General features: G+C 37.5%; 1 protein-coding gene across 2 annotated transcripts in view; it reads left to right on the forward strand.

Annotated features, from left to right (window-relative positions):
* Nucleotides 1–2,773: 2,773 nt before the first annotated feature.
* HMGCR (3-hydroxy-3-methylglutaryl-CoA reductase) overlaps nucleotides 2,774–20,788 on the forward strand; it is a 29,015-nt gene continuing 11,000 nt past the window's right edge. Inside the window, exons 1-11 of one of the 2 annotated variants that reach the window (XM_056824758.1) lie at nucleotides 2,774–2,892; nucleotides 11,122–11,309; nucleotides 12,001–12,112; nucleotides 13,496–13,583; nucleotides 13,925–14,009; nucleotides 15,269–15,374; nucleotides 18,622–18,728; nucleotides 18,830–18,946; nucleotides 19,456–19,616; nucleotides 20,197–20,444; nucleotides 20,559–20,725. In XM_056824758.1, coding sequence (XP_056680736.1) covers nucleotides 2,805–2,892; nucleotides 11,122–11,309; nucleotides 12,001–12,112; nucleotides 13,496–13,583; nucleotides 13,925–14,009; nucleotides 15,269–15,374; nucleotides 18,622–18,728; nucleotides 18,830–18,946; nucleotides 19,456–19,616; nucleotides 20,197–20,444; nucleotides 20,559–20,725 — 1,467 coding nt within the window. In that variant the 5' untranslated portion in view covers nucleotides 2,774–2,804. Of the gene's footprint in view, nucleotides 2,893–6,111; nucleotides 6,268–11,121; nucleotides 11,310–12,000; nucleotides 12,113–13,495; nucleotides 13,584–13,924; nucleotides 14,010–15,268; nucleotides 15,375–18,621; nucleotides 18,729–18,829; nucleotides 18,947–19,455; nucleotides 19,617–20,196; nucleotides 20,445–20,558; nucleotides 20,726–20,788 lie in introns of those variants that run through there. The other variant, XM_001368706.5, reaches the window with a different exon arrangement.

Genomic DNA, 20,788 nt, shown 5'->3' on the forward strand with positions numbered 1-20,788 from the left:
ACAAAATAAATGAAAATACAACAGAGCACGGATAATGTTAATACATGGTTTTCTAAGTCAATGTGAGACCTACATGGATCCCTATCTATGGTTTAGTGGCACCCATTTCTATTTGAGTTGACAAAACTGATCTAGGAGCGGCTAGGATAGAGTGAGTGGAGTCATACAGACTCATCTTCCTAAATTCAAATCTGGCCTCAAATACTTTCTCTCTGTGGGAAACTGGGTCAGTCACTTAACTCTGTTTACTTCAGTTTCTCATCTGTAAAATAAGCTTGAGAAGGAAATAGTATCTTTCAAGAAAATTCCAAATGGACTCAAAAGATGCTACTGATGGTAGTCCAACTGTTTCATTTCTCAGAAGAGGTCTCTGAAATCCAGGGAAGTGAAATCACTTGCTAGATGGCATGCCATTAATCAATAGATGAGTTGAGATTAAACCCAGCTCCTCTGACTCAAAAAATCAGTACTTTTTCAAATATACCATAGTGCTCTTAAGAACTGGCTACAATGGGATTCAAACTCACTCCCACAAAGACTAGAAACTTAATAGCTACTCTTTCTTACCATCTTCTCTCTCTCTCTCTCTCTCTCTCTCTCTCTCTCTCTTTCTCTCTCTGTCCTCTCTGTCTCTGTTTCTGTCTCTCTCTCTTAAATTCTTACGTTCTGATTTTGAATCTATAAGTAGAATACTTGGGTTGTGACTTGCTCCAGGGCACACAGCTAGGAAGTGTCTGAGGCCACATTTGAACCCAGAACCTCCTGTCTCTATCCACTGAGCCATTTAGCTATCCCCCATTCCTCCCTCTTAAACAACCCTTGTCTGCTCATTCTTGGGCTAGGGATTTTTCCCCCCCAGATGAGTATACACTAATTCTAACTTAGATAAGGGGACAACAAGTGATGGTGTAGGTGTCTATGGTTTTTCTAACAAAATCTTGAGGTTCTTATTTTTAAAAATAGGAATGAAGGATAGGAAAAAATCAAACCCCAATATTTCACATATGGGCAGCAGGATGAATGGTGGAGTCATTGATGGAAATAGGGAAATCAGAGAAAGAGAGTACATTCTGGGAGAAAAATACAAAATTATGTTTGTTCATATACCATATTGTTCACAATTTAGTTGACTACCAATCTAATCTCACTTGATCAATGTGGTGACCATATCTCCTAAAACAAAAATTGGGACACAGTCTCACTGAGGATATTTCTTAGGCAAAGCCTTGTTTAAAGAAGAGCCCCCTTTCTTGTTGTGAAATTGGAATGGGATAGAGATGATCTTCATTGGTGAGAGGTGTCTCTACACTGGAAGTTTCCTAAACTACCTAAATCTCAGAGCGTTTGTAAATATGGGTATATTCACTAGGAATTTGAGGCTCGATCTGAGGAGACATGGCAATCTTCCAAGGACCCAACAACATGTCTCTGAGATGTAAGGTAGAGGATTCTTTTAGCAAACTGGTTAGCAACAATATTTATTGAAGTATTTCTACAGCAATTATATGAAAAAAGTCACGTAATGTTGACCAAGTAGCTTATAAAGAAGGAAAACATCCATTGCCTTAATTTGAACACATTTCACAATATCAGAAAGAAGTTGGGAAATGTGCTTAAATTAGATGAACAAATACTCTACATTCAATAGAATTGTTAAGTAAGTATTTAGAGCCTTCTATCCCATCTAAAGGTAGCTAGGTGGCACAGTAGACAGAGCTCTGAACTTGGATTCAAGACCTGATTTCAAATCCAGACATAGTTACTTGCTTAGCTTAGTTATATTATCTTGGCAAGTCACTTGCCTTCTGTCTGCCTTAGTTTCCTCTTCTGTAATATTGGGGATGATAATTATAGCATTTACTTCACAGGATTGTTGTGAGGATCAGATGAGGTATTATTTGTAAAGTAAAGCTGTGTAAACCTTAAAACACTATAAATGCAAACTGTTATTATTGTCTTTAAGGTACTATGAACTTCTGGATATCAGGTAACTCAAGTCAAGACAGAAGGGGTGTAGCATACCAGGCATATTAGCATCTTGAAAGTATTATTGATATATTGGTATTGTATCTTATGTGTTCATATGCCAGACTCATGGTCGTGTTACTTATTGATTATTGCATTTCTAAATCTTCAGTCCAAGGGACAAAAGAATTCCTGAGCAGGGCATTATTTGCCACGGGGTCCTAGCTCCCACTTTGTTAGACCACAATCCTTTCCAAGTCACATGTTTGTCCTCTTTGATTATGTGATTGTCAATTTAACCAATGTTAAAATCTATGCTCTGTCACATATTCATTGGTTACCTCCCACTCCACACTCCTAAACTCTCCAATAAAAGTTTGGGAACATGTATGTGCAAGCTGGTTTCTTTTTTCTATTGAGAGAAGCATCACTGGAGCTTGCTACATCCCTCATGTTTTAACTCCTTGTCTCTGAGTCTTTATTCCTATACCTCTCTCTTTCTCTCCTCTATCCATATTCCCTCAGTTTCCAATCTCCTTCTCAGGTGTCCACCCATGAGAATTTTAAGATGTAACTAAGGGAGGTTACAAGGGGGAAAAGGCTAAAAGCTCACAGTATTCACAGATGTCCTCCTTTTTTATTGAGACATGTCTTCATCATGATTGGTGCTCAGAACTACTCCACTCCAACCCACTGGGACTGAGGTCTAGTAATTTAGGATTTGTGTGGGTGGAGGGTGTGCCAATATTTTAAGTAACACCCTATCTTTCTCTTGAAAATCAGATGAGAACAAGAGCTAAGTACTTTCTACCCTGGTTGCATCTGAGTAAGAAGGCAACATGGAGCTGTGGAAAGGGCATCGGATTTGGAGACAAAGCATCTGGGTAGAAATTCAAACTCTACCATTTACTACCTATTTAACTCTGGGTAAGTCATTCAACCTTTCTCAGACTTGCTTTCCTCACTTATAAAAGAAATACATTGGTGGAGTCTTTCTAACTTAGAAGTTGATGAATTGAAGGAAGGAAGGGGGCTTAGTAGAGAGAGAGCTAGTCCTAGAGATGGGAGATCTTGGATTCAAATATGACCTCAGACACTTCCTATCTGTGTGAATCTAGGCAAGTCACTTAAACCCCTGTTGCCTAACTCTCACTGTTCTGTTTTGGAGCCAATATTTATTCTAGGAAAGGTAGGGTTTTTTTTTTCTTTTTAAAAAGTCTATAAATCCATAATCCCATTTCTCCTCTGTACTCAAGACTAGGTATCCCCACTGCCCCCCTAATTGCTTTTACCTTAATCTGGATTGATGAGTCCCTAGGCCCTATGCTATCATAGACTCCATCTGGAACAGTATATGATATATATTCCTGTGCTGTGAGAAGCCTTAGGTATATCCTGAGCATGTCCCTTAGTTTTACTGTACCAAGATGTCCCTCCTGGGAGAATTGTATAATTCTCTGGATGCTCTGGAGTAGGACTTCTTTACAGGTATCTTTACAGGTTAGTAAGAGGTAGAGAAAATTCTATAATTATGGAGGCTATATCTCTGGTATGTATGAATATGTAAAATATTTTAATTAATATGAAAATAGTTGCTACAAAATAAAATTCAAAATATTTACAGAATTATAAGATGTGTGCTAATATCTGTCCTAAATGAAGAGACAATATTATCTGACAATAGTAAAATGAACATTTTTAACCAATAATGTGCCAAGAAATGAGACATGAAGGTAGGAGAGCAATTGTAGTTAAGTAATTGATTAGGGTAGATTCAGAGAGGAAATTTCAGTATTATGAATTCCTTAGAAAGTAATACACTAAAAGAAAATGTTACAAATGCTATGTTCTCAGACTTTTAGATCAATAGACACACTTTTAACAAACCAAACAAATCAAGGCAAGTATGAGATATTGAATTCCTAATGGAGGGGAAAAAAGAGAAGTATACAGATAATTTGTTCAGGGGGGTTATTGTCTGTGTTCACAATTAGAGAATTAGACCATTTTTGAGTTAGAAATTCCAATTAGTTTATCCTATAATTTGAGAGACAAAGAAACTGGTGCCTAGTTTGGCTGATTTGAACCAAATTAGATTAGTGGCCAGTCTCCTGTCAGATTTTTCCATATAGTGTATTTTTCACTGTGCTCCACTACCCCTCAAATATGCTGGTTTCTATTAGGGATTTTTAAAAAAATACATGTATAGAGTAGTTTCAATCATTTGACAGACATTTCAAAAACATCTATTAGAGGCAAAGCCCTGTTCTAAGAAGAGAGGATACAAAAACAAAAGTGTTGATCCTAGAGTTTACAGTCTTTGGGAGGTGGAGTGGAGCAAAAGGTGAGATTTGAACAAATAATGAATAAATATAAAATATCTAGTAAATCAAGGTAACTTCCAATGGGGAGATGGGAGTAGGGGAAAAGGATCAGCTGTTGGGAACAGGGGGATAGGATAGATTTCCTAAAGAAAGTAGCACTGGAGCTGACAAGGCACAGGTGAGGAGGGTATACATTCCAGGGAGGAGGGAGAGCTCTGAGCAAAAATCACAGAGAAGCGAGATGGAATGCTGTGTATCGGGAACAACAAGTAGACCAGTTGGGTTGAAGCATGGAGATTATGAAGGAAAGAAATGTGTAACCATTCCAGAAGGGTAGGATGAAGTATGATTGTCAAGGGTTAAAAATGCCCAAACCGAAGAGTTTGCATTTTATCCCATGGGAAAAGTGGAGGATGGATTGAAATAACAAGATCAGTTTTAGAGCTGGAAGGATCCACTTTAGAGGCCTCTGCCTCCCATCTCGTCATATTACCAATGAAGAAACTGAAGAATAGGAAAGTTAAGTGACCTGCCCAGGGTCCTACAGTTATCAAGGGTCTGTGATAGGATTTGAACCCAAGGTCTTCCTTGATCAAGGTGCATTTATTTTAAGTGTCTAGTAGGAGGTTCTAAGATAAGTCTCTGCCCTCAAGGATCTCTACAAGAATATATAAGACCCAAAAAGTCATTGGATACTGGGGTGGAGGTGGGAGTGGAGAAGAGGTCAGAGTCAAGGATGACTTCAAGGTCTACAAATCTGAGGGACCAGAAATTGGTGGTATCTTCAATATAAAGAAAAATTAAGTAGGTAGGGTAGAGGGGGAAATGGGTTCTCTTCTGGACCTGTTGAGTTTGAGATGATATAGAGTAATAAATATGAATTAGCTACAACTGAGATACATCAAAAGTGTATTGCTGAAGACAGATAAATTGTTTTAAATCTAGGTAATGATAGCTTATCTATCAATAATTAAGTCTAATATATTTGGGCTCCTATTTAAGTACACATAGTACAAGAAAACTATAATTTTCTGTTCCTAGTCTATAATATACAAATTACTTTGCTCTCTTGGGTCTCAGTTTCTTTACATATCAAAAGATTGGAAGTTGGGCCAGAAGTTCTCTAAGGAACCTTCTAGCTACTAACATTTCAGGCCTATAACCCAGTTTTTAGTTTTAGCATTAATGGTCTCAGGTGCAATAGTCCCCATCTGTCCTTAAACCAGGGAGGTTGCCAATTCTGAGAAGTCTAGCTTTCCAATTCTCTCCAGAGATTGAGCCATGTACAAGTTACCAATAATACCTTGGCTGTCTTAAGATTTTCAAAGACAATTCTTGGATAGAATTTTACAACTTGCAGCGCTTTGACCTGACTTCCCCCATCGACTTCATTCTTTTTTCTCCTTCCATCCCCCCTGCTCCCTTTCAAATGGCTTTGCAACCCAAGTCCTTTTTAACTCCTCCGCTCCAACCCCACCTTGTATCTTCATATTCCAGACCTGAAACGATGCCTACGTCAGTCACCCAGCTCCCTCAGCCACAGCCCAATTTCCCCATCCCCATCTTCACAAGCCCCTCCCAACCTCACCCTTCAAATCCTTTATCCCTTTATACTAGGCTGCTTTGATGCCTATACTCCCAAGGGCTCACTGACCAATGGGCTCCGGCGGCTCCGGGAGCCAGGCTTCCCATTGGTTGGCGAGCCATGGTGAGAGATGGTGCGTTCTCCTTTCTCTGAACCGACCCAAGGCTGTGGGCGGTTGTTAAGGCGACCGTCGGTGAGGTAAAGCCGTGAGGCCGGTAGGCGCCACTGTGATTGGCTGGGCGATCGGACGATCCTCTCTGATTGGCTGCGGCCTCTTCAGCTCCTTGCGTGCGTAAACTGGTGGTTCCTTCCGCCCCGCGTCTCCGTTGAAAGGAGACTGCTGTCCGAGCGTCCGAGCCTGGGATCCCGGGGGTTTTCCAGGGCTACGGCGAGGTGAGGAAGGGGATCCTGCCCGGGGTCAGGGGCGGAATGAACGGAGTGGGGTGAGGCCGGATGGAGGTCAGGGTCACGCTCGGTATTCTTGAGGGAGTGCGGGAGGAGCCCGCTCACCGTCCGCGGTGGACCGGAGCCGGGGCTGCCGGTGCCGACCCCAGAGGACGCGGAGGCAGGTGCCCTCTGTCCTTGAGACCCCGGGGGACTGTTCCAACCGCTGGAGCCGACGCGGTGGGTGCGTGCGTGCGGCCGAGGCGTCCTAGTCCGAGTGGTCAGTGTTGCGCGTCCCCCGCTCTTCCTTTTTCAAACCCTGCTAGGAAAACCGCCAGGGGCTCCCCTTCGACCTCCAGGGTGGCCGCAGGCAGAGGTGGGCGCAGGGGCCTGCGGAAAGGGAGCCCTGGGGTGGAACCGGGGTAGGGATGGCGAGGAGCGGTCACGCCCTGAGCATCCGCCCCCCCCACCCCCGATCCTGCCAGACAGGGGGGTTCGGAGCCCGGGAAACGTCTGTCTTGACCCAGAAACGAGCGGAGACCCCTGGGCTGGTGCCGGCGACTTTATCTTGAGCTGTGAAGGTGGATGACTAGGAACTGCCTGGGGCCTCCGAATGATTCTTTGTAGGGGATGGGAGTGAAGATCTGTGTAGGTATGAAGGGGATTTCCTGTAATTAATTCGGCGTTGGGGCAAAGCAAAAGAAAATTAGTTAAAAGTTCCCAAATAAGTCATGTCACATTTTGGAAGAATTTCTGCACCTGTCTTGCCTTTGCTTTTTGAGGCACCGTGCTTGGTATGGTGTAAACACTTAATAAATGATTGTTCGACCATCTGACAGGTTTTTTTAAGTATCTGGTTTGGAGTCCTTGATGGGCTGAAGGCCTAGGCAGCATATTTCATTTCTAGGTCAGTCTGAATTTTAGCATGGAATAGCTTTTGAGTCCTAGTTCTAAAATTAATGAATGCATGCCAGTGTCACAAAAATAATTTTTTTCTCCTTTGAAAGTATCATCTGCTGATTACCTTAAAGATATTTTCTCCCCAGTACCTTCATTTTTAATAGATAAGGAAGCTGAAGGCCAGAGACAGGACCTAACCTCAAGGTGATAGGACTGTTAGCTGAGGCAGTTTGGTGTTTTTACACACATCCAGATTGGCAATCACAGCAAATATCCTAGTGTAGCATGATTTAGTTACCTACTAGAATGCGTTTTAGTGGGAAGTTTGAAAGATCCATTGTTTTTAATACATCAAATACTTACTTAGCATCCACAATATGCTTAGGTATCTAGCAATATATATTAGGTAGATATGAAGATAACAAAGAAAACAGTTCTCCTTTTCCTCAAGGAGACAGGGTACACCCACTTTAAATAATCAGAACAATAAATACAGAGGACTATCTTTTTTGTCTTTTTAGCTCCACAATCTAGCACAGCCCCTTGCTACCTAGTCAATGCTTTGGAGTAGGAAGAAATGAATGCTACACAAATTATTGGACTGATTGGTGGGACACTGGCTAAATGACTTCCCAATCATATCACCAATTGTAGGCCTTAAAAGAAAGCTTGAACTTGGATCTTCCTGACTCCAGAAGCAGCAGTCTGTTTGCTATATATCATGCTATGCTGCTTTTTAAGTGCTATATTATTATTATTTGTGTGGATGTAGGCTTTGTTATAAGTGCTTAATGAAAATTTATTAAATTTAATGTTTGATAATTAATGCTATGGGATATCTGAGATGGAAGAAATCAATTTTGACCCACATAATTTGGTGCTGCATTTGATTACAGCAAAATATGATTTTATGACACTGAAAGAGACCGTATTTCATGCTGACCTCTGATTGATTAAACCAAGGCACATACTGTTTATTGAATAAGATCTTTATAATGAGTTTGCTCCATTCTAGTTTTCTGTAGTTTAGTAGACCAGTTTTCTTACAGGGTTGATGATGAATTTTTTGGTATGTAAATGCATTAGTAACAGCAAGTTGCTCATGAGAAATGGGTACCAAATAGGTGATTTTCAGTTATGGGGTTCTATAACACTCCCTGATAAATCTGTTTACAAATTTTATATTAAGTGATTGACCAGGTTCAATGAGGAGGGGTGGGAAGTACAGAATGTAGTACAGATCAGTTTCTGTTTTCACAAATGTTACAAAGACTATAGCCAGAGAAGACAATATTGCAATATTGTGAGGAACTGAAAACCTTTTTTCTTTTTGGGTGGGGATCCCTGAAAAATTTCTTTGTAATGAGTATAACCTAAAGTTACTACAGAAATTGTGGCATCAGATGGTCATTCTCAACAGCTAGCAACTCATCTTACAGTTGAACAAGTTACAGAGCTTGCTCTTTATTTTTCAGAGGCCTGGGAATCATTTTGATATACCATCTTCAAAAAAAAATAGGTTCACTTCAAAGAATGAGCATTCATGTAAGATACTACTTTAGGCAAAATCCCCCAGTGTAAGAATGCAAATACTAAGGAATTTCTGTAGTATTTGAATTATAACGCAACACCCTCATTGTAGTATAAGTTGGCCCCAGAATCTAAAGGTCATCTACAGATTCTTTTTCAACCTTTCTCTTTTAGGTCTCATTCACTGAATAAATTATAAAATTTAAAATCTAATTCGTAAGGCATCTTGCTCAGCATCAGTGTTTAAATAAAGTATTTAATAAATGCTTTTCTGTTATGAAAACAAATGGCATAGTCATTTTTAGGTTCTAAGTTGTAGAAACATTGTACCTATATATGAGTTACTAGAATCTGTTAATTAAAAGCATAAAAAAAGAGCTGCCAGCAAGCAATTTTTAAGGTACTTTTCTTAGCAATGATTGTAAATGATGTAAACTGCAAGTTATTCTAGGATGTCAGAAATTAGTGTGAGCTAAAGTTCTTTGATTCATTGTATTAGATTTGCTAATAGTATCAAATTCTAAATAGAAATAGAGGAGACATTGACTTAGAAAAACACAAATTAACATTCACTATTGTATTTTTATTAAACATTTTTCAATTCTATTGGCATTTGGTTCTAATTGGAGAGTTTAGAGGCTATAGTTTGACACTTCTGCTACAGGTAACCCTTCTTGTTTCCAGAGTGGGACAAGATTCAGGTGAGAGAGTTAATGGCAAAATACTTTGGATCCTGTAATGGCTTAGATTTGCTTTTGCTTACTTTGTGTTCATAAATTGTGTGTTTATCTATGTTTCCTGAACTTACATGCATTTCATTCAGTGATTTTGGATTGTCCTTGTAGTTTTGTGGAGGAATTAGAGCTTTATAACGGGATTTTTTGTTTTTCTTCTGGACTTGTGATTTCATTGGTAGGGAACTCCTGATAACTTTTATTAGAGTTGTTGGGATCCTGAAAGTTTAAATAACAGGATGAACACATTCAGCATGGGTCAGAGGTAGAATTTGAACTTTTTATTGTGAGGCCTGCTTACCATCTATCTCTAAACCAAGCAGGCTGTGGGGTGTGTGTGTGTGTGGGGGGGGTGTCTGTGTGTGTGTGTTCACTTAAAAATTGTTTGAGTTGTTAGAAAATTACAATATTATTGATCATGGAAATCACCTTCAGCCTTTAAATGAGGAGTAGCTGTAGATTTTTGATCCTAATGACGATTTTAAAAATCACTTTTTCAGAGGATAAATTGGTGACAAAATTCTCCAGGAAAATTTTTTTTTGACCCTTACCTTCCGTCTTGGAATCAATACTGTGGTTCCAAGGCAAAAGTGTGGTAAGGGCTAGGCAATGAGGGTTAAGTGACTTGCCCAGGGTCACACAGCTGGGAAGTATCTGAGGCCACATTTGAACCTAGAACCTCCCATCTCTAGGCCTGGCTCTCAATCCACTGAGCTTTGAAATTGCTTTTTTCTAAGCTGGTTTTTTTTTTTAGTTATATGAAAAACTATTTTTCTTCTGAGACATACTGCCCTTATTTCATTTTTTCTTATATATTTGATGACAGTTCTTTTTGTTGCTATAAATGTTTTACATTCTCTAGTAGCACCAAGAGTAGCACCAAATCTAGTGGCATTATAGTTATTTTTTTTCTCTTGAGGTTAAATGTTCACTTTATCATAAAAAAATTTTTGCTCTAATCTTACAAGTCCTAAACTTAGTCTTGAGATTCTTGACTTGTAAAAGGCAAAATAATGGACATTTGTCAAATTTTATTAAATTTTTGCATGAAATTTGAGTATATCTGCATGGCTGCTCCGGATATATGTATTTAGAAAATCTTCATGCACATTAGAGGAAATCATTGGAGACTGAGCCAAGGCACAGAAGAAAAAAATTCTATAAAGGGAGTTATGAATTGCCTTTTTATTCTACTTCTGGAAAGTAGCAGCTAGTAAGAAAGATATAATTTAATTAGTTAAGACAAAAAAATTAACCTTAAGGAGGAAGCATGTGTTTCTTCATCTTTAATATGAGGATATCAGACTAGATGAAGTCTCATAGGGACTAGATTTGTAGGGTCTTTTCTAGCTCTAAACATCTGTGAGTCTGTAGATAATATTCTGGACAAATTATGGCAGATGGATATAATGTAATGTTATTATTGCTCTCAAGGAAATGGCAAAAATAGCTAATTCAAAGAAACCTGAAAAGAATTGTGTGCATTAATACAGAGAGAAGTGGACCAGATTAGGAACCTTTCTTTTTTGACTTTTGTATACTTCTCTAGTTCATCAAGTAATACTGTCAGATAATATTTTAATTAATTTTACGTGTGAAAGTATGTTAAATACAAGCAACTCTTTTACCTTCCTCTGAAAGCATCTGCTAGTCATGGTAATGAAAGATAAAAGGAATGCACATTTGATATGTCTTCCAGGATCAAAGGGCTCAGGGGCTACAATGTTGTCAAGACTCTTCCGAATGCATGGCCTCTTTGTGGCATCCCATCCTTGGGAAGTCATAGTGGGTACTGTGACTCTTACCATCTGCATGATGTCCATGAACATGTTTACTGGTAATGACAAAATCTGCGGCTGGAATTATGAGTGTCCAAAGTTTGAAGAAGTAAGTTAAATACGTTTTGATGCTGGTTGTAAATTTTTGAGATTTAAAAAAGTATAGTCTTGATGCTATTGTTTAGTAACAATCTAAAAATATAATGAATACAGTAGTTTTAATATTTTAACAAATCTAGACCTATATTCTGGACTCCTTAGTGTGGGGAATTACTAGTATGATAATTCCTTATTTCCCTTAATGCAGATAGTCATGAGAAATTTAACGAAGGCCTTGAGAGGGTTATGTTATATGAGTAGTTTGAGTCTGGGGCAGGACTTGAACCAAAGTCTTCTTTACTCAAGGCCAGCCCTCTTTCCACTATACTATTGTTGGCTTGCTTTCACTATTATATGCAGGCATTTATTAGGAAGTCATTTATATTGATACTCTGGAAATATGTAACATTTTTGGTGGAGATGAAGTTTTGTCAAGTATAAAAAAAAGATGAACTTTCTCTGGAGTATATACATAATTTGATTTATATGGGAAAGTGACTTGTATGCTTATCATTATCAAATTACCTCTGCATTATCATAGCTTAAATGAATGATACAAAACAGACCTTTTTTAAACAGGTTTTTTTTTTTATTCAAAAATTTAATGTGTTCACTTGACCATGCTAATGTGCTATAAAAATTGTCTTTTTTTGGCTATTTTTTAAAGTAATGAATTTTTTTTTCTGCTTTTCCCATAACAGGATGTTTTAAGCAGTGATATTATCATTTTGACAATCACACGATGCATAGCAATCCTTTATATCTACTTCCAGTTCCAGAATCTAAGGCAGCTTGGATCAAAATATATTTTGGGTAATCTTTTGTTTGTTTTTAGTTTCCCTTTCCTCAAACATCATCAAATCCTCTCATGCTTTTTTTTGTATTTTACCATCACTAGCTCTATAATTCCAAATACGTTTTGTGTATGCTTTACCTTTACATATGAGAAATATTTATTATTCTTTAATGGGAATGAGCCAAAGATGCTCATTAATAGTGGAAAAATTGCAACCCCAAATCTTCCTTTGTAGCTTCTGACACTATTGAGACCTCCTGACCCTGTATCTTCCTTTGGCTTCCTTAACACTACTCTTGTCTTGTTATCTCCTGTAATGTATGGGTGTCCCCCAAGACTTTATCCTGAGAGCTCTTCCTTCTCTCCTTATGAGCTTCCCTGAATTCAATTCTGAGCAGATGACTTACAAATCTATTTGTCTGTCTCTGTCTGCTTATCCATTCATTCCTATTCTCTCTCCCTAGCTCTTCTAGTCTTACATTACTACTAACTTCTTGCTGGATATCGCCAGAGTATCCATTAGGTATCTACATTTCAGTTGAGTGCATCATCATCTTTTAGTCACAGGTTAATAAGTCACAACCAGTAACCTGTGGCATTGTCCTCATGTCCTTATACAACTTTTAATTAACTCCATAGCATTTCTTGCATTATTCCTATTCTCCATTCATATGACCATTTATTGCCTGGCCTATTGCATTAATATCCTAATTGGTCTGTTTCTGGTCTCTTCCCCCCCCCAATCACCCTCCACACAGTGGTTGGAGAGACATTCCCAAAACACAACTCCAACCATGTCACTTTCATACTCTTCAGTGATTCTCCTTTGTTTCTAAGTTAAAATGCAAACTCTTCACTCTGGCATTTAAAGCCCTTTCACAATCTCTCTCCCTTCCCTTTCTAGTTTTAGTTCTTAATAATTCTTTTCATACTCTCTCCCCCTGAGACAGTAAGCTGTTAACTTTTCCCTCTACCCAACATTTCATCTTTTGCCTCTAGGCCTTCATTGCACTCCATCCTCACCTCTGCCTCTTACAGTGTGCAGCTTTAAAGGATTCAAAGCACAGTTTAGGCTTAATCTCCAACCCCAAATCTTTCCTTACTCCCTCCCTGCAGGTATTAGAACTCCCTCCTTAATGAAAGTATTTTTCTATTGCTTTGTATATGCTTATATTTACTGATCTGTATTTGTTATCACCACTCAGTTAAAATATAATCTCCTTGAATTGGAGATCATCTTAATTTGTTTTTATGTCCCTAGTACCTAACATAATGTTTTGCATATAAAAGGTACTCAAGTAGTTATTAAATTAATGCATTTAATACAAAACTAAAAATTTGTGGATATAATTTTTAGGGGGAAGATGTGTAACTTTGGTTTTCATAATTTTTCATTTTAGGCATTGCTGGCCTTTTCACCATCTTCTCAAGCTTCGTCTTTAGTACGGTTGTTATTCATTTCTTAGATAAAGAGCTGACTGGCTTGAAGTGAGTATTTACTACCTAAAGACATACTGTGTCTAAATATGAATTAATATTTAAAAATTCATCTTGTGCTATGACAATCCAAAGATGCAGAGTATAGCATTGGAGGATAGGATAGCACTTTCAGACAACAATTCTCTGAATCAAGTGTTGGCCATGTATAAATTGGTCAATGTGCATTTATTCAACTGAATGTGTGAGAACAGGCACTCATTATGTGCAACTTAAGGGTATTAGAAGGAGATAGGACATGATTTCTGCCCTCTAGCATTATTCCTATAATAAAGTAGCATGGTGTCTCTAAAAAAACCTTTCGAAAACGATTTTTTGATATTGTTTTTCAGTGAAGCTTTGCCCTTTTTTCTGCTCTTGATTGACCTTTCCCGAGCCAGTGCTTTAGCAAAGTTTGCCCTCAGTTCAAACTCACAGGTAAGTGCTAACTAGGGGTTTGGGGCGTGTATTATGATTCTTTGGTGTAGCATGTTGGATTAATATTCAGGGCATTGGAGCTCATGAGTAAAGGAACTTTTGAAGTAGCTCTGTGATTTTGGTGGTTATAGAAGACCAGATCACTCCCAGGGATCAAAATTTACTCTGCCACTTCACACAGTCTTAGAAAACACTGAGAAATTATATAACTTGCCTAGGATGGCAGCTAGTATGCATTATAGATGGGACATAAACCAGGTTTTCCTGACCCTATTGCCAACTCACTATTCACTATACCATACTGCCTCTACTAAAGGAGTGGTATCTTGAAATTTAGCAGTTGTGAAAAGTAACAACTGTTTACTGTGAAAATTCAGAGATGGATTTCATTTTGGGATCTTTAGCTGGTAAAATTACCATCATTGCTTTTTATAATCAGACCATTTATGTCATAACTCAGGCTTGACTATAATTTGAAATCCTCCATTTTCTCATGAGAACGACGTGGGGGTGTTAGGACAGCTTATTGAAAGGAGCCCCTTTGAGGTTGATTCATTTTCTAAAACACTTCATTCTTTCCTGTCCAAATCTTAACTTGGATAAACTAGTGAATTCAGATAATCTGACACTTCATTGTATGTCAATCTAGCTAAAATTTAATTTACTTAAAAAAATAACACTACAGGAGAGACCATTTACTCCCCAAATTTAGTTTTGATATTCTTTATATATGTGGTTTATTAGATCTATATACTCCATTTTGGCATATTAACAGGGGATATGGGCCTGCTTTTATCATAATAATAGGCTTGTGCAGAACTCTAAAATTGTAAATCAGGTCCTACTAATATGATAAACTGTAAGGTTGCTTATTCTGTATAGTCTCTTCCAATCTCCTTCCCATTCCTTCCTCCTCCTCCCCAAAAAGCAAAAAATTAACCTTTTAAGTTGGCTTAAAGGATTAATGTACTGTTAGAAGACAAATTATAACCAGAAATGTTATTTCTACTTTTTTCAGTAGAAAGGAGGGCAGTGTCCATCTTTTTTCTTGTGGCATTCTGAATTGTAATATCAGTGGGTTTGTAGTTTTTCATTAGTTCATTGAGATGCTATTATCTTTCTAGAAGCTGTAAAATAAGTATGAGACTGGTTTAAGGGTTGTTTTTGTGTGTTTTTTTGGGTCCATATCTATGTAACACAAAACATCTTTTTTTTTTTTTGGCCTCTAGCTAATGTTAATGGGGCATTTTGTGTTTTAGGATGAAGTCAGAGAAAACATTGCCCGTGGAATGGCAATCTTAGGCCCGACTTTCACACTTGATGCCCTAGTTGAATGTCTTGTAATTGGTGTTGGTACCATGTCAGGTGAGTAATTATGTTTCAGTGTATTTTAAAATAAATTTACATGGAATTTATTAAGTTCCTAGCTTTATCTGGACCAAAATTTAGACCCTTTCTTGAGGTCTACCATTTAGAATTTGATCACATATCAGCATGTCTTGAAAATAGTAATACTTAGTAAATATTTGTCCAATTTGATAGGAAATGGGGCTAGACTGTTTCAGGCTTGATACTCTAGAATTTATGTGTAATGAACTCTTGTTTATTTACCTTTAAATGAATCGTTTTTAATAGTTAACTTAATGACTGCTTTTCTCGACCTTTTCCTTCATAATCATTGATTAACCAACTAAGTCAGCTTCTTGCTCTTTCTGCCTTAGAATACTATTGATGGGGATTGATTAGAAGCCCATTTGTTGGCTTAAGTTCTTGTGTAAAATATCGAGTTGCCTAAGAAACTGGCATATATAGATAGGCTTGGAGAGTAGCTATCTCATGCTGAAGGTAGATAAATACCTCTAGGACTGGATTTTGATATTATTTGATAAGAATTAAAGAATTTGATCTTAAAAATTTTGCAAGATTATGCTTTCATAATTTGTGATACTTTCCATCATCATTGAGTCTGAATTCCTTTCTTCCCACTTCATAAACTATTAATCTAGTATAGTATAAATGATCCCCTCTTGGCAATAAAGGTTTTTCTATACCTTCAGAAAACAGAGCTGGAACCATTATTGCTTAATATTTATTGACTTACTAGGCACTGTATTAAGCATTAATTTCTTTTCTTCTTTTGCCTTCCTACTTTTGTGAAAATTGGCTTTTTTTCACTCATTCACCAGTTACTGGTTACAGTAAATATTCTGTTCCAGCAGAGAAGTGCCCAAGAGGATTTTGTTTAGGTGGAAAGGCCTTGAAAGAGTCCAAGGAAGGTTTACTTACTTGTGAAGAAGGAAATAAAAGGTACACTATGAGAAAGTGGGATAGGGGTCTAGTGATTACCTTGAAACCAAAGATCATTTATTTGAATTTGATAAAAGCAGTGGGAAGCCAGTGCAAGAGTTTTGGTTATGGGATCAAAGCGCAGTAGGTAAGGAAAAGGAGAGGCATTTTAAAGGGAGAGTCAGAGAAGTGAGAAAGAGCTTGTTATCTAAACACAAGCTAATCAGAACTTTTATCTATAGAGATAGAGGGGATAGGTCAAATTTTAAAGAATTAAAGTCAGAATCAGCAGTCTTTTGTAAGCAACTGAAAGGTAAAAAAGAGTGAAAATCAGTAAGGCACAGGCAGCATCTATGGCACTAATGAAGAAGTGCAGAACAAGGCTTAGAAGAAGAAAAATTGACTCTTTTTTTATATTTACTTTGTAGAAGAAATATTCAGACTATAATGAGAATGAAAGGAAAGGCACTGGGCATCCAGAGTGAAAAATAGATATAGTAGGTGTGGAAATACAGGAGGAATTTAGTGTTTGGTTTGTTTCTGCCTGAATTTCAATTCTAAAATAGAAGAGCAGCAAGGGCTATGCAGTCAGGGTTAAGTAACTTGCCCAGGGCTCACAAAGCTTAGAATGCATCTGAGGCTAAATTAGGAATGTTTTAAATGGTGAAAAGCATTCTTATGTTCTGATTGTATTAGTTTTAAAAAATAAGGGCTTTTGGTAATGCCATTTAAAAAGATGTTGGTTATATAGAATAAAGATGTATCAAAAGCATTCGCTTAAATTTGCTCATAATTCAGGTTGAGGTTGCAAGTGGGAGCTTGAAATAGATTTGCCTGAAGTTTGTGTAAGGTTTGGTTTTGTGCAAAAAAATTTCATAGTTGGGTAGTTGAACTGATGTTTTAACCTCAGAGAATGGTAAGCTGTAAAATTTGGTTTTGATTTTAGGTAGTAATGTAGGCATTTGCAAGCATTTCTTGTAGTACCTTATGTCAGCATTATACTTTTTTTTTTTAACATTTCAAATTATTTTCACCTGCAAAGTTGTGTACTGGACATCAAGATGAGCTTTTTTCCATGATCACAATTTTATTTTTGGAGATTGTCATGTCAAAGTAATTTGCAGAAGAAATTAAATTTAAGTAGATATTTAGCATTACTTTCCTTGTAGTTTATCACATAATTAAAATGGAAGAACCTTTAAAAATTCTGCTTTTAAATAATAATAAACCTTAGATATCTTTTTATGATTGTATACATTTCATAAGGCCCCATGGAATTGAGCTGTACTTTTGATTAGATTCAGTAGTAAAGGTTTTTAAAATTATCTGTTCTTTTTAGTTTCAGCATGTTGTCTTGGATTTTTGTTTTCAGAGACTTGTAGGGAGAAATAGGTAAAGGGGATAAAAAGTGTTTCTGGTGTAATATTATCTCATTTGAGTGGCCCAGAGGCTGAAAATTTGATTACCCTTGCTATGAAGGGAGACGATTGAGTATATTATTCAGTGAAAGGACTGATGAAGCTCCTTGGTGAATACATGAATTATTCATTCCATGTTCTGAACATTGGCATTCAGACTTGAGTGGCTAGTTCCTTCCTCAGTGAAAAAGCTTGTTTTGACACTTTTATTTTTCTTTAGCAACAGGGGAAAATCCTTCTCTCTAGTGTATTATTTAAATTTATTAGTGTAAAAGAAAAAAACCGGTAGTTGTTGCATAGTGGTAGATAGCTAGACTGGGAATCTGGAAGACCTTGTTTCAAATCCTGCCTTTGACATAGACTTTAGTCTGTGTGATTCTGGGTAGTCTACTACTAGTATCTTAGTCCCAAGAGGGCACATTCATAGAATCTGGCAGACTCATTCAAATGTAATTGGAAAATGCTAAACAGAATAAATAAAAACAACATAATTTGTTGTTTTTCAGTTGTGTCATTTGGGGTTTTCTTGGCAGAGATACTGGAGTAGTTTGTCATTTCCTTCTCCAACTCGTTTTACAGATGGTTTTGACAACAGGGTTAAGGGACTTGAATAGATTTGCACAACTAATAATTGTCTGAGGCCAGAGTTGAACTTGGGGAGATGAATCTTCCTGACTCCAGACCCGGAAAAGCTTTCCTGTACAGTCCAGTAAAGAGGATGTTCATTTGACTTTGAGGTGCCAAATATGTGTTAGTCTACATCAATAGAGATTAGGGCCTTCAAAGTTGATGAAACCAGATGTAATCACAGGTTTGATTTAAAAAAAAGTCCAAACTTGGAAGAAACCTCAGAGTCCATCTGGTGTATTAACTTTCAAAATACAAACTTTTCCCTTTTCTTCAAACAGGTGTTCGACAACTTGAAATTATGTGCTGCTTTGGTTGCATGTCAGTCCTTGCCAACTATTTTGTGTTCATGACATTCTTTCCAGCTTGTGTGTCCTTGGTACTAGAGGTAAGAGTGGCTGCTGTGGTGATAGCAGGAAGAGATTTCTTATAGCTTTAGCTACAAAAATAGTCTTTTCTGTGTAATGAGACCTGATGATTTTTTCATAGCTTTCTCGAGAAAGTCGTGAAGGTCGTCCAATATGGCAACTCAGTCACTTTGCCCGTGTTTTAGAAGAAGAAGAAAATAAACCAAATCCTGTAACTCAGCGGGTCAAGATGATTATGGTAAGTCTTTTCCCCCTTAAAAGAAAAATACTTGTGTTCCACATGGTCTTTTTTCTTCTTTCTGGCTTTCCTTTTATTCTCATCATGCTCCCCACACATATTTGCCAGTTTTTGCTTTTTTTTCCCTCTTCTCTTTTCACCATTCTGTCAATCCTCCTTTCTTGTGTTTCCTATGACCTTTTTACTAGCTTGCTGGTACAAATGTTTTTTAGTTAGCATATAGATGGGATCAGGATGAGGCCTGTTTGTCTGAGGACTATTATTTTCTTTTCACAGGATATATGCCTTTCCACTTATTTATTGAGCATTGGAAAAATGTCATCTCCATCAATGTGTACATGATAAATGGGAGAGTGTAGCATTTTGGCTAAAACTACTTGTAAAACCTCATTTGGGGCCCCAGGGATCTCCATTCTGGCAACATTGCTTTAGTCCTCTAGAAAATTCGTCTCTAACTTAGCTGCATAGGTAAAGGTAATTCACTATTTAAACATTTTCCCCCATTTCAGTCTTTAGGCTTGGTGCTTGTTCATGCTCATAGTCGTTGGATAGCTGATCCATCATCTCAGAACAGTACGGCTGAGAATTCAAAGGTTGCTTTAGGACTTGATGAAAACGTGTCCAAAAGAATTGAACCTAATGTTTCTCTCTGGCAATTTTATCTTTCCAAGTAAGTTAACATTTGCCAGGATTGTTATGTTTCTTTTTATTTTTAATATTTTTGTTCATAGAGGTAGCTTGTTACATTGATTAGAGTTCTGGAATTGGAGTCAAAAAGCCTGGATTCAAATCCTACCTCAGACACTTATTAGTTTTATGTACCCAGCCAAATGACTTAAAGTTCTGTGTGTTTCAGGTAACTCCTTTGGACTTAATCTCATGTTTATCATGTTGGTAGAGGGAATGAACTCCCAAGCTAAGAGTTTTTTCAGGCTGATGAAAATCACAGATCCTCATATACTCATGTATTTTTATCATGCCACTACATTGTTTTTGAACTCTTCTGTCTTAAAATCAATATGCAGTATCCTTTCCAAGACAGAAGAGCAGTAAAGGTGACAGAACTAAGTACCTAGAGTGACAGAACTAGGAAGTGTCCTGAGGCCAGGTTTGAATCTAGGTCCTCCTGACTTCAGGCCTGACACTTTATCCACTGTGCTACCTAGCTGCCCCCACTGTTTTTTAATATAGCATTATTAAATGAAACTTTGTCACTGAAGATTAATACAAATTTTCTTATTTTTATTTAGAATGATCAGTATGGACATTGAACAGATGATCACCCTTAGTTTAGCTCTCCTCCTGGCTGTCAAATACATCTTCTTTGAACAAGCAGAAACAGAATCTACACTCTCGTTAAAAAATCCCATCACATCTCCAGTGATGATTCAGAAGAAGACTCCAGACACGTGCTGTAGACGGGAACCTGCATTGGCCAGAAATAACCAGAAATTCAGTGAAATGGAAGAGGAATCTGGATGTAACAAAGAGAGAAAAGGTATGTATACCTTTGTCCTTTTAAGAATTAAGTAAATAATAAGTTCTTATCTACTACTAATTTTTATAAACTAAACTTGGATCTTGTTGGATTTTCTCTGATATTTTAAAACAGCTGAAGTTATAAAGCCCTTATTGGCAGAAACTGAACCATCAAACAAGGTTACATTTGTTGTGGGTAACAATTCCCTGCTTCAAACATCAAACACTGAGGCCGAAATTGAACTACCCACCGAGCCACGTCCAAATGAAGAATGTCTCCAGATACTTGAAAATGCAGAGGTAAGAAAAAAACACCACAAATCGTCAGATAGTTGAGTGTCTACTGTGTTGTGTGTTTGACCC

The sequence above is a fragment of the Monodelphis domestica genome, chromosome 3 (assembly GCF_027887165.1).
Source record: "Monodelphis domestica isolate mMonDom1 chromosome 3, mMonDom1.pri, whole genome shotgun sequence".
Taxonomy (NCBI): Eukaryota; Metazoa; Chordata; class Mammalia; order Didelphimorphia; family Didelphidae; genus Monodelphis; species Monodelphis domestica.